This window comes from Momordica charantia (genome assembly GCF_013281855.1).
Source record: "Momordica charantia cultivar OHB3-1 chromosome 5 unlocalized genomic scaffold, Mcharantia_2.0 BLBB01000005.1, whole genome shotgun sequence".
Taxonomy (NCBI): Eukaryota; Viridiplantae; Streptophyta; class Magnoliopsida; order Cucurbitales; family Cucurbitaceae; genus Momordica; species Momordica charantia.
Window position 1 is genome coordinate 236,154 of NW_028275163.1, and position 12,635 is coordinate 248,788.

Below are 12,635 nucleotides of genomic sequence, written 5' to 3' on the forward strand. Positions count from 1 at the left end.
TGTGTTTATACCACGTTATAGTAAAGTTTGACCATTGACTTTTGCCTTATAAATACATTAGCAGCAGCTAGAATCCACATCTCATAAATTGTACCCAAAAATGATATGTGCTTAGTTGTACTTTGTGATTTATATCTTTTAATTTAGATACTTAAAAAAATCTTACCTAAACCAAGCTCAACACCGGTTATAGTATGTCTGAGCAGAAGAAGGTTGTGAGTTCGAATCTCCCACCTTTAAACGTTCTACCAAAAAAACCAATTAGAAAAGATACAATTATATGTATTAGATATTAGATATGATAAAAACAGCCCAAAATGTGTTCTGTTTGATTTATATTAAATAATAAATAAAAACGTTTTAGTCTAATTAACATTATTGACGTGATTAAATTCATATGTCGGTTGGTCTGAATATACAAGCAAAAAGGTGAAGTATAAAGTCAATAAGCCAAATGGGAATATATATGTGTATATATATGTATTATTAATTAATATATGATATTTAGGTAGAGTTTTATAACTTCCATAATTAACCATGCAACGTGACAAACCCAGAAAGTCTTCAGTTTAGTAATTAAGTTGACTTTCGGTTCATTGCATGCATTTTCCTTCCTTCATCTAATTAACCTCCCATTCTAGTACTAATACTCATACTTATACTATTACTACTACAGACGATTTATGCAGCTCTCAGCTAGATAGCTCCTGAATTAATTTGCTGCTAATTAACTGTTGATTAAGTATCGAAGTTGACGAGGGATCTGTAAGTCTGGCCGGGCTTCCACCCAGCCGGAATTACGTTGTTAGCGACGACAGTCTTGCCGGAGTCGAGGGAAGTGAGCTTGAGGGAGAATGGAGCCTGTAGGGCGGAGCCGGAGTCCAGCTTCCAGACCGCACCCCATGACTGCTGCATCGGAGTCCAGGAGTAGGAATCCAAAGCTTGTTTCAGCTCCACTGAACCAACATCTCCATCTCCATCTCCATATTCGATTAGAGCTGCAAAATAGTTGGAGTTCGAACCCGAGTCCACCACGAAGTTTATCGACCTGCCCGGATAGTTGCATTCCACCCTCCACATAATTAAATTAAATGTTAAATCACCCATCAACTCCAAAACTTAAACTGACCGATAAGAAGGACTCTTGTTATAGTTAATAATTACCTTTTATGTTGAATCTGCAAAACCCCTAGGTTTCGTAGTTCATCAGCCCGCCCAGCTGCAGCCATAGCTCCAAAAGCGGTGCCACTGAGGTCGAAATGGACAGAGTCAGAAGCACAGGACCCACCGGGACAACTATCGGTTATAACCACCGTCACCGGATTCCCTGAGCAAGCTGCTTTTTCCGAGCACTTCACCTGAATAAATAACATATATTTATCATTAATTAAACTGGAGAGAGGTCGGTTAATGGGTATTTTTAATTTATCCTTTCAAAAAGGTTGAAAGGCACGTAACAAATTAATTAAAGTTTTTATTAGACATGTTATCAGACATGGAATTCTAGTGATATCTTACCGGAACCCAGCTCAAATTGATTATTCGGTTTTAAAATGAGATCGGTTCAAGATGGGTGACCCTAAAATGAACTATTGTCTTAAGGGGAATTCCATGAATATGGATACCTGATAACAAGCTCCACATGCCTTCCCTGATTTGTACAGGGAAGGGCCTCCTGCTGCTATCAATGACGAAAAGGGCGGTTGCTCCACGGCTTCCCCATACCCGCATGCACCTCCTGAACATAGTACAACAACTAATTAAGACACATTACATTACTTCTGTTAGGTATTTAAGATTATTAAAATTGGTATGGAGTATAATATATACCATCGCTTCCAGCACCGTCACGGCTACCGTACCAGGTGGCGACGGCAGGCGACCAATCGGAATCGGGGGACTGGTACATAGACACATTAAAGGATTTGGGATGGAAGGAAAAGGAAGGAGTAATTAGTGAAACAGAAAGAAGGGCTGCAAAGAAGAAGAGAGAATAATAATGGTGAAAATGTGGCATATTGAAATTCGGAGAACGCAGGCGTTGGGACGTTTCTGAAGAAGGTGCTGTGAGCTGTGTGTGTAACTGCTAGCTGCGTCTGTGGGACTCAATGGAACAATTGTGGGCTATTTATAGAGGCCGGGGGCAGCAGCACCACCACTGAAGAACGGGCGTGGCTTTCCAATGGCCGCGTCATCACTTTACGGGATTTGTATTTTCTTAGTCTTGGGGATAATAAATATTTTTCGGCGCCTGACGTATTTCAAAAAAGTGATATTTATTCACTCAACCTCACTGTTTTTACATTTTAATTAATTACTTAAAACTTGAGTTTAATTAAGAGATCGTGCCTATTTATTGTATTAAAATAAATTAATTACCTAAATTATGCCTATGTAATTTTATAGTAATTGAGTCAAGTCGACCTTAATTATTTTCTATAAAAAAAGAAAGAAATATGAAGATGAGATTGAGGATATTCATAACCTAACCCTCCCCCAATTAATGATATAATCAACGTAATTTTCCATCCAAAAAAAAAGAAAAGAAAAGAAAATTGTGGAACCCTCATCGATCTCACATCTATGACACTATCCCATTCTAAAGTTACATTCTAATATATATGTTGGAGTCCTTTGATATAAGTACAATATTGTGTGTGATGCAAATATATTTTTTTTAATTCGAATACAGTGTAAATACTCAACGTAATCAAATATACATGATAAGTAAAACTACTAACTGCCCACGTGTACACACACAAATATGCAGTTTTTCAAGATTTAAGGTAGTGGATGTCCGGATGAATTAAAACACTGGTGATATTAATATTAATTTCGATATTTGTTTGTTTTTCTTATATCTAAAAGACGTTTAATTAACTATAAACACCCTAAAAACATGAAGAGCATTACTTATAGTTAATTAGTAAAAAAAAAGGTTCAAAGATTATATTGAGATCGAACAGTACTGGTCCAAATAATTTTGTTTTTTCATCTTAATCAATTCACGATTTAATTGTACAACTGCAAAAATTGTCTACTTTTAGTCTTATGGTTGATTGGGGTCTAAACCTAAGCCTAAAGGCATCCTAATCATGCATTATAAGCATTATTAGATATATCAAACTAAATTATTAATCAACGGTTTAAATAATTTATTCTACCATTTTATATATAATTGAAATACTTTTGCATATTTATAAAAAAGATAGTTAGCAATATTAAGCCTCCATCTTGGAACTCAAACGAAAATGAGGCTTTCAAATTTGACTCAGAAAGGACAGCACTAAAACTGCAAATTAAAGGTTATCCCTTGCCGGCCAAAAAAATCTCTCTCTCTGCAACCGAAAGCAATTTTGGTTTTATTCAATTTGGTTGCAGAGGTTTTTCAAAATTCAAGGCATATTATCCCTTGCAATTTTCTACTAATTAATATATATTTCCTATGAATTTGTGTTTTTATGTGAAATGTGTTGGAAGGTGATATCAAATTTATAAATGGGGTTAATGTTAGCAACAAAGAATAAGATCCAAAGAAACTTTTACAAAAATTGAAAATCAGAATTATATAAAACAAGACCTATAAATAAAGGGAGATTTAAACTATGGGTGAAAGCGAAAGGAGGCGTTCGTTAATGAAGCCGTTAATGGAGGTTATTAAGGCGTTGAATATCTGATTCCCGATGTCCCATCTTACGCCCCAAAACAGTCCACCATTTTCGCACGTGCCACTCCTTATCCTTCCCTTCCAATTTTCAATTTTCTTCGCGTAACATTTGCCGTTAATTTGGTTTTCCTTTTCCCTTCCCAATATTAATTTTTATTTTTCTACTCTCTCCCCCATCTTTAAATCGTTTTCTCACTCTCTCTCTTTAAAATATATATACTATATAATCATTTTCAACTTTATCTCGAATCAAACTTTACTCCTCTTAAAATAATCCTTTCTCTAAATGTTTTAATCCAACAAGGGAAACTCTACTAAGTAATGTCTTAGCTAATTGAATTATATCCATATTAATACGTATTTAAATTGACTTTTAATACAATATGACAAAAAAGAAAATTTAATTTAGATGTGTCTATTATAACTACAAAATTTCTATCATATTTCGAAAGAAAAAAAAAAAAAAAGTCTACCAACGTGTTATAAAAATTTAATTAAATTGAAAGATTCAACATTAAAACGAGATTATTATATCTTTTATCTTTCATATAAAATGTACAGAAATTTTAAATATGGATAGAAGGGAACAAAAAGTAACCGTGTTATAAATGATTAAATCAATATAATTTTTTTTTTTATTTTATGGATGCAATATAATGAGGTGGTGATGGAGTTTGTGTGTCTTTCTTGCCGGCCTACCCATCCAATCCACATGGTGTTAATTAAAATATATATATTGAGAGAGAGAGAGATTATAGAATTTGTAGAACGTAACCCACATGGTCACGAGCGTCACCTTGAGAAATTGAAGAGACAGAGTGCTGAAATTTGATGATAAGGTTGAAAGAAAATTATACAAACAGCGAAAATAAGGAACGAAATCACATGCCAATCACTCTCACTTCCATACATCAAACCGATACAGGATCCATCAAATTATTTCACTGCGCCCCGACCCACAAAATTCTTTCGGTTGGTAAAAACTTGAAAATTATATTAATTAATTACTTGTTTATTTCTATTTATTCATCATAATCCACCTTAATCCCTACCCCTACCCTATATTTGTATTATTCGACCCCTATGAAAGGAGAACATCAAAACAAAATGAGGAGAAGATTTCGTACAAACTCATCTTACCTCATAGAAATGGAATAAATCATCTACTCTATTGTTCGTCTAGCCTGTCATTGAGTTTTTTTTTTTTTTTTTTTTATATTCGTGAGTGTCTAGGTCAGTTTATACAAACTAATGTTTGAAGGAGGTGACTAAGCTCCCTACCTAGTACCCAGCACATTACAGTTGAGACGAAGACATTAATTAGGCTCTCATTCACTAATCACCACATTAATTAGGTTTGATTGGTTGATGATATTTTACTCTATAATTAACAAATAGTAGTGCACTTGACTTACTTGAGTTAACACATTACCTTATATGTTGAGCTTTATTTGATAGACACTTGTGATTTATTCATGGAGTCTTACCTATTAGTGCCACATAGACATATGTAGTTCTATACAAATTTCAACAATTGACAATTTTCAAACAAAAATCTAATTTCAACTTAAATAAGACAAAACTATAGATACTCATCAGATATCTTACCATTTAAATTTGTATTTGAAGAAATTGTGACTAATAGCAGCTTAATTGATAATACTATTTTAATTTGTTCTTTTCATTTTCTAACATCATTATTCTATGTAATGAAAATTTTGTACGTTTTAGGAAGTTAAGGAGGTAGTTGGACCATTTTTTTTTGTTTTTTTTTTATGTATTTTGATGGTGAGATCCCAACCATAAACTATATTACTTTTAAAAAAGAAACCAATTTAAATGATTTTTTTTTCAAAACGAAGAAAATTAATATCTGGCTGATAGCTCCATAAGTCATTAGGTTGTCTCCCCTTTAATAAATGTGGGGCCTTTTATTGAAAAGTCATAATTTATGGTCATCCAAAATACATATACCATGGAAGAAAATGACCATATTTTTGGACTTTTTAGATTAGGTTAAAGTAATCCATGCTCTTCATAATTATATTTAAAAACTAATTGCCAATAATTTATCTTTTCATGAAAGAAGTTTAGGGTATTGCAATATTTTAATCCTTAAACATATATCATGAAAATTTTGTGGTTTGTTAGGGAATGATTTTTTATTCCTAGAAAACTATTTTTTTTAGAACAAAAACATATATATTTTTTTTGTTTGTTTAAGTGACCTCTTTTGTCTTCTTTTTTTTTTCTATAAAATTAAATAAAGTTAAACTAATATAAAAAATTATAAAATAGGTTTAATTTAAAATCGATTATTTAAGTACTGATTGGTTTTGACTGTATTCTCTAAACATTGCAGCTCAAATGCGAAAATTTGGTGAGCATGAACAGTCCAAAACCTTTCTTATCGACACACTCCAGAGAGAGTAATTTTATTCTCATTAATTGATCAATTCATATAGAGTTATTATGAAATAAAACTTATGTCTGATAGGTGGATTGGCGAGTTTGTTTATTTCAATAGACTATATTTCCTCACCTCTCAAACTATATCCCTTGCTTTTACAAAGCAAAAAACTAACTAAATACCAACTAATTAAATAAATTCAAGTTTTCTATAACTCATTGCTCTTGACAATCTAAATATCTACAAAAGAATTTAAGGTAATATCTTCTTCCCATTATGGTGGTAGAAAGCAAACCATTGGTTGGACTCACAAGCTAACTAGAAAACACATGGGTTTTTTTTTTCATTTAAAATTTAAAATGGGCCAAGGATCAAGTTGTTTGGTTGTGGAGTCCAAAATGAAATGTAGCTGGAAGCCCATAAGAAGCCCAATATAGAAGAGAGTCTACCAGAACCATGAATAGTATTCTCAATTCTTTTCTTTTATGTTTTGTTATTGCATGTTGAATTTAAAATTTAACACCTTCGAATTCCAAACACAACCCACTACAAATCTTTGTTTAAGATTTTTTTAATTGGTTGAAAAGAAATGTATGTCATAAGCATGTGCTAGGAGAGAATAATTTCTTACAATTTAGGGCGAAGGAGGCCCTTTATTGATATATCAATATAATTAATGACAAAACTTAAAAGGAAAAAATTTCTTTGATTACTAGACAAGAATGTTTATGCCTTGTGTTATTTAATTAATAACAAGTATTTTCATCCTAGAACATAAGCATAACTTGACAGTAACTAATATCTTTTTTTTTTTTTTTTTTGTCAATTCTCACACATTTATTTTACTAAAAAACAAAATTCTTCATTCCACATCTCCCATTTGAATGATTTAGTGTTGAATAATGGAGCCAAGACAAATTACTCATGTCCTACGAGGAAAAGTTTTTCAACAATACTACGAATTTCTACCAGGATATTTTTTTATCTTATAAGATAACAATATTCTTATCCTATAAAGATTAGGATATTTGGCTTCCTATAAATAGAGTCATTTTCGTGGGTGAAAAGACGTGGGTTTAGTGAGGGTGTGGTAGCGCAGAAAGTTCAGATCGAGATCATTGTTTTAGATTTTTTGTGAGTTTTTTATTCATGTACTAGTATAAATTCTTATGTAGTTTATTGCTTTCTCAATCTCTTTTTATTTGTGTTGTGTGATTCTGAATTACTGAGAGGAAATTGTTTTGGAGATCTAATTTCCTAAATGTCCAAAACATAAAAAAAATAAAAAAATCGAAGAATCGAACCATAATTTTTATCCCTACTGAAGAATCATGCCCTTCTCCAATATAGTCCATTAACTATATTTCTTTAAAATTTCGAAAAACGAAATGTAATCAATAGCATCCATTTTCTATATATCAGTCTAGATTACTACTTTTCTTAGTCTAAAATTCAAGTTTAATTAATAAAATCGAAATTTTAAGAGTTATAGAAACTAAAAGATTACACAAAAAGTTGGGAAGATTTGGATAATATTTTTTAAAATTAAGAAACACAAACACAATTTGTAATATCAAATCATAATCTTCTTTTAAAGTACGAGGCAACCTAACAATATTTGTTGAAGATGTGAATTTCGATCCCTGATTCCCTATCTACACTATTAAAAGAGTACAAATAAATATTTTATTTGAAAGAAGAAAATATAAAATATAATTAAATTATAGTTAACAAATCTATTGCCAAGCGGCGGCCGCCCTCAAACTCACGAATCGGAGTCTTTTGAATCAGCGTCGCTCGTAGTCGTAAGTCGTAACACAAAAATTGGATATTGTGAAGGCTGCGGATCCCAACTCCCAACTCTTCCATTTGACTCACCCCAAGTTCGCATTCGATCCGGTCCGTTTTTCGCATACTTGTTTCAGTGTTTGCATATTCTATCAATCAGATCTTGCACTTTATCATGTTCTATCAAACTGGATCTTGTGAAATGCATCCCTTATTCTTGTTTCTTTTCTTCTCTTATTTGCGCACTGATTTTTCTCTGTTGGTTTCTTCTTTAATTATTCGGTTGGAGACCATGATTTGAGTCAATTGGGATCCTTGCGCCTTGTTTTCTCCTCTGGATTGCTCGATAGTATATTCTGTTCTCCTTTCCTTCTTTGTTCAACGAGTTTTAAATTTTCAGCAAAAATTCCTACGACAGAATCTCTCTTTTTCAGGAAGGCTTGATTCTCCGTATTGGATTCTCTCTTGCAAAACAACAGATCTCTTTCTTTTCAATTTGTTTCTGCCTCTTTTTGTTGCTGTTTTGTGTGAATTTATTAGCTGGTGGTATGAAAAAAATCAGGACATATAGCTGTTAGCTCAGTGCAAACAAAGTCCCAAGTTGGCTAAATAAGGGGAAGATAATGGGATATAAAATGGGACAACATCTCTGAGGAAAATTGGAAATGTGGAGAATTGGTTGTCCCTAAAAATATGAAGTGTCTTCTAGAACTTATCCCTATCAACAATTTCTGCTGTGGTATTCTTAAAAAGAAAAAGGAAAAAGAAGTCCGATACATTTTCAAATTGTGTATTGTAAAAGTTTTGAGAGTGGCTTCTGCATTTATTGTGTTGGAAGGATTTTGATTTCTCTTCTATTGGTGGATTTATGCTTATCTGAAAGATTGGCTAGAATTTTATGAATGAGACTAAAATTGGTGAAGTAAACTTTTGATTTGGTGTATAATTTGGTGTGTTATTTCTGTTTTGTTTGGTTACTGGTATCTCGATTTTAGGTTTGCTTTGTGACCACTTGCTAAACAGTAAGCATTCTTGCCAAGAGCATACATATGTGCGTACTCAGGAAGTTAACTTAGTCAGATTTTGGAGATCTTGAATTGTGATTGTGAAGGTGCACTACCAAGTCTTGTCTCTGTTAGACTGACAAGACCCCCATATTGATGCATTTAGGATATGATTTTCTTTTTCAATAGAGTGCTAGCTAATGGGATATCGAAACCTTGTGATCTAAAGCAGTGTCTTTTAAAGCACAAAGCATAATGGAACATAATAGCCTTCTTGTAGTGACGCGCACCATATATAAAACGTAAACACAATGAGGATATGGATTCATTTTTGGTGTTGTATCTTTTCTTCTTTATGAACCTTAAATTGCAAGGATATACTCTTGATATTTTCTTCTGTTGTTGCTTTTGTTTTAAAATCTGATCAATAAAGAAGAAAGAGAGAGATATCTATTTGTATTATTTTGTATCACAATGAGAACTATTGACCTGTTATTACTGCACAAGAGAAATCTTTATTGTCTTTCTATTATTGATGGATTAATTGTTAGTTCGAAAGTTGTAAAAATGTGTAGTTGGCTGTTACAGAATGGGTACAGGAGGAGGAGCTCCGCAGAGAGGAAGTGCAGCCGCTACTGCAAGCATGCGCAGGAGGAGATCGACGAGTAGTTCTGCTACATCTGGAGGGGCATCTGGATCGATGCTTCAGTTCTATACAGACGATGCTCCAGGACTGAGGATATCCCCAAATGTTGTTCTGGTCATGAGCATTGGTTTCATAGCTTTTGTTTCTATTCTCCATGTTATGGGGAAGTTGTACTTCGTACGAAGAGAAGCTTAGAAGGAATTTTTCTTCTCATTAGAAAACTTTTTCTGTCGCATACAAAACTTTTTCAGTGTTGTGTTGATTTTGGAATTTTGAACTAGATCGTGTTTGGTAAATTGGAGGCCTTGATATCCATACAAGAGGGTAATATCTTTTGATGAGATATCAACCATATGATCTTAAACTTACTTTGCAGTTAATATTTATCTATCTTGAGATATATGTTGCACAGATAGTTTTCTCCACAAGTAACAGAGACATTATTCCTGGTTGATTCTACTCTTTTATTTCAAACTTGTATTAAAGATAGATTTTGAACTCACGTGGGGTGAACTTATTTTTAAGCTTTGAAAGCACAATTGTCTAATAGAGTTACCAACCAAATATTTAGTTTATTCTAAAATAATATTAATTATTTTATTAACGATTATTATTTTATAATGTATTATATTATATTTTACATTTTTTTAATCTTAACAAAAAAATTAAATGTGCTTAAAAAATAAAACAGTTTTTCGAAATACCAAACAGCCCCAAATAACTCTCTTTTTTCTTAATTTATTATTTTCACACCCTCCACCTCTCTGACTCTCTCTATCTTGGCACAGGGGACGAGATGTTTTTTTCCCTCTTATTGGTAATTAAACCTTTTTTTTCCTCTAAATATAAGGACTAAATGGTAATTTAATTTTAATTTCTTTAAAAGAAAAATAGAAAACGCAAATGTCGTATTAAATATGACGTGGATAGCAGGTATTGGTTGAAAAGGTCAATTACAGTATACGCGTCAAAATCTATAAAATTGTGTTATGAACGCAAAAAGTTCTTCCTCAGATTACATTCGATTTTTTGGAGGCTGCTGATCCAACTCTTCAATTTCGCTCACCCAAGTTCGTCTTCGTTCCTCTCTCTCTGTAGTTTTTATATCCGCATCTTCTTTTGCATCTGCATGTTCTATAACCAGATCTTGTTCTCGATTCGGAAAACTTCTTCCATAGAATTAAACAATTTAGGGTTTGACTGTATTTTCTTTAATGGTCCTTTTTTTGTGTGAAAAATGTTGTTCCTGCCTTTTGTGTCTTCTAAATTTTGGATGATCGGCAGATCTAAACGTTGCTAGATATTAATTTAAAGAGGGAAATTAGTGTGAAGAAGTTTATAGGAAATTGCTCTCAAATCTGGGTTCTCTGCGCTTTGTTGTGTTCTTCTGGGTTACCTTGGGCTATTATTTTCGACTTATATTTTTGCTCTTCGACAAGCTTTGAATTTACAGAATAGACATCTAGAACAGAAATCCCTTTTTTAAGGTTCGATTGGCCCTTCGATCTAGATTTTCTCTTGAAAAACAACAGATCTCCCTCTCGACTAATTAGAATCTCCCTGCCCCCATTATTTCAATTTGTTTCGTCTCCTTTTTTATGCTGTTTGGCGTGAATATAGGGCGGATGTTATGACAAATTGGAACTTACAGCTTTCCAGTGTCTTTTGATATATTATTCTCAAATTGTTTTTCCTCATGTGAAATATTGGGTGTTCGCAATTTATGGGTTTCTGACTATCTGTGGAAGGGTTTGTTCTCTTCGATTTGCATATTTCTGCTTCTTAACTCATGCAGATCTAGGATTGGCCAGAAATTTATCTTCAAGACCAAAATGGGTGCAATGATCTTTTGATTTCATGCATAACTTTTTGCATATTGCATTAATGATTTGTAATTTTTCTTTCTTCCTTCGCGATTATGGAAAGCAAATGAGTTAGATGCAAATCATCAAAATTTTTATCTCAAGTTATGCAGTATGGTCTATTAATTTGTTTCATTTGTCTCATTTTGACGTTTGCTCAAATACTTTTAGTACTGGGAACTTTTTGTTACAAAAGCCCATATTCTTAGTCTCATTTTGAGGGTTGTTCGAATTTTTTAATTACTGGGAACTTTTTGTTACAAAGGTCCACATTCTTGATTTCGGGAGTTTTAAATTGTGATGGGTGCTGTACTTTGTATGACTCTCAGACATACGAAGTACAGCTATATATATATTTGATAGAATGTTATAATGAGGTATCCATATTTGTGATTTGAGGAATAAGTTCCATAATAAAACAAAAAAATAGGGAAGAAAATGAAAATTTAAAAGTCTAACTTTCATCTCGCCTGCAATGTATTATTTGATTCAGAAAGGTTCAGTAAAGGATGCGTTTAGTTTTCTTTTCATCTATTTTGATGATTCAGTCTAAACTTGGAAGTTCTAAGTTTTTTTCGCTCTTTATCATCACAGAATGGCGCTAGGTGGAGCAGCTCCCCAGAGAGGAAGTGCAGCAGCTACTGCAAGCATGCGCAGGAGAAGGACGACGAGTTCTGGTACATCTGGAGGGGCAGCTGGAACAATGCTGCAATTTTACACGGATGATGCTCCTGGGCTCAAGATATCCCCTAACGTCGTTCTTGTCATGAGCATTGGTTTCATAGCTTTTGTTGCTATTCTCCATGTTATGGGTAAGCTGTACTTCGTGCGAAGGGAAGCTTAGTGGGTTTTTGCCCTTGATGTCATGTGATGAATATTTAAATCCGATGTGATAAAAGTTTAATTTTAATCTGAATTCTGGTCTGTCATTACAGTAAACTGATTTTCGACTTGTTAGTTTTTAGAATGAAAGAGTTGGTTTTGTTCTGGTCTAAATCTGCTTGCTACCACCCTACAACCTGTTTGTGGTTTCTAGGAAGATTGTGACAGCTGCGTATTGCATCGTGGTATTTAAGCACGATAAGATGAAAAACCTTCTGGTTAACTCTATAGCACAGGGAATTAGGTTTGTTGTGAATGTGACACATTCTGGAAGGGGTTTGAATTGAAATACAATAACGTGTAATGTTGCGTGATTCGACTGCAAAGCACGGTCTCACTTGGTTTTCTCTAAAATATTCTCGTTACAATTAGGTGA

At 33.2% G+C, this 12,635-nt stretch overlaps 3 protein-coding genes across 3 annotated transcripts; 2 read left to right on the top strand and 1 right to left on the bottom strand.

The window, feature by feature from the left end:
- Positions 1–465: 465 nt before the first annotated feature.
- LOC111019444 (putative expansin-B2) lies at positions 466–2,130 on the bottom strand. Its single transcript, XM_022295840.2, has 4 exons — positions 1,831–2,130; positions 1,626–1,738; positions 1,165–1,358; positions 466–1,072 (listed from the first exon to the last, which is right to left on the bottom strand). Exons 1-4 carry the CDS (start codon positions 2,015–2,017, stop codon positions 739–741), a joined length of 828 nt encoding a protein of 275 aa, XP_022151532.1. The 5' UTR covers positions 2,018–2,130; the 3' UTR covers positions 466–738.
- Positions 2,131–7,804: 5,674 nt separating this feature from the next.
- LOC111014017 (protein transport protein Sec61 subunit beta) lies at positions 7,805–9,926 on the top strand. Its single transcript, XM_022288614.2, has 2 exons — positions 7,805–7,976; positions 9,458–9,926. The coding sequence occupies exon 2, from the start codon at positions 9,459–9,461 to the stop codon at positions 9,708–9,710; it is 252 nt and encodes an 83-aa protein (XP_022144306.1). The 5' UTR covers positions 7,805–7,976; position 9,458; the 3' UTR covers positions 9,711–9,926.
- A 498-nt stretch (positions 9,927–10,424) lies between these two features.
- LOC111015719 (protein transport protein Sec61 subunit beta-like) lies at positions 10,425–12,373 on the top strand. Its single transcript, XM_022290828.2, has 2 exons — positions 10,425–10,585; positions 11,972–12,373. The coding sequence occupies exon 2, from the start codon at positions 11,973–11,975 to the stop codon at positions 12,219–12,221; it is 249 nt and encodes an 82-aa protein (XP_022146520.1). The 5' UTR covers positions 10,425–10,585; position 11,972; the 3' UTR covers positions 12,222–12,373.
- Positions 12,374–12,635: the final 262 nt, after the last annotated feature.

Coding starts and splice junctions, on each gene's coding strand:
- LOC111015719 (XM_022290828.2), top strand. CDS start 11,973: ATGGCGCTAGGTGGAGCAGCTCCCCAGAGAGGAAGTGCAGCAGCTACT.
- LOC111014017 (XM_022288614.2), top strand. CDS start 9,459: ATGGGTACAGGAGGAGGAGCTCCGCAGAGAGGAAGTGCAGCCGCTACT.
- LOC111019444 (XM_022295840.2), bottom strand. CDS start 2,017: ATGCCACATTTTCACCATTATTATTCTCTCTTCTTCTTTGCAGCCCTT. Junction 1,739..1,830: donor TGACGGTGCTGGAAGCGATG/GTATATATTATA, acceptor TACTATGTTCAG/GAGGTGCATGCGGGTATGGG. Junction 1,073..1,164: donor TTGCAGATTCAACATAAAAG/GTAATTATTAAC, acceptor AATTATGTGGAG/GGTGGAATGCAACTATCCGG.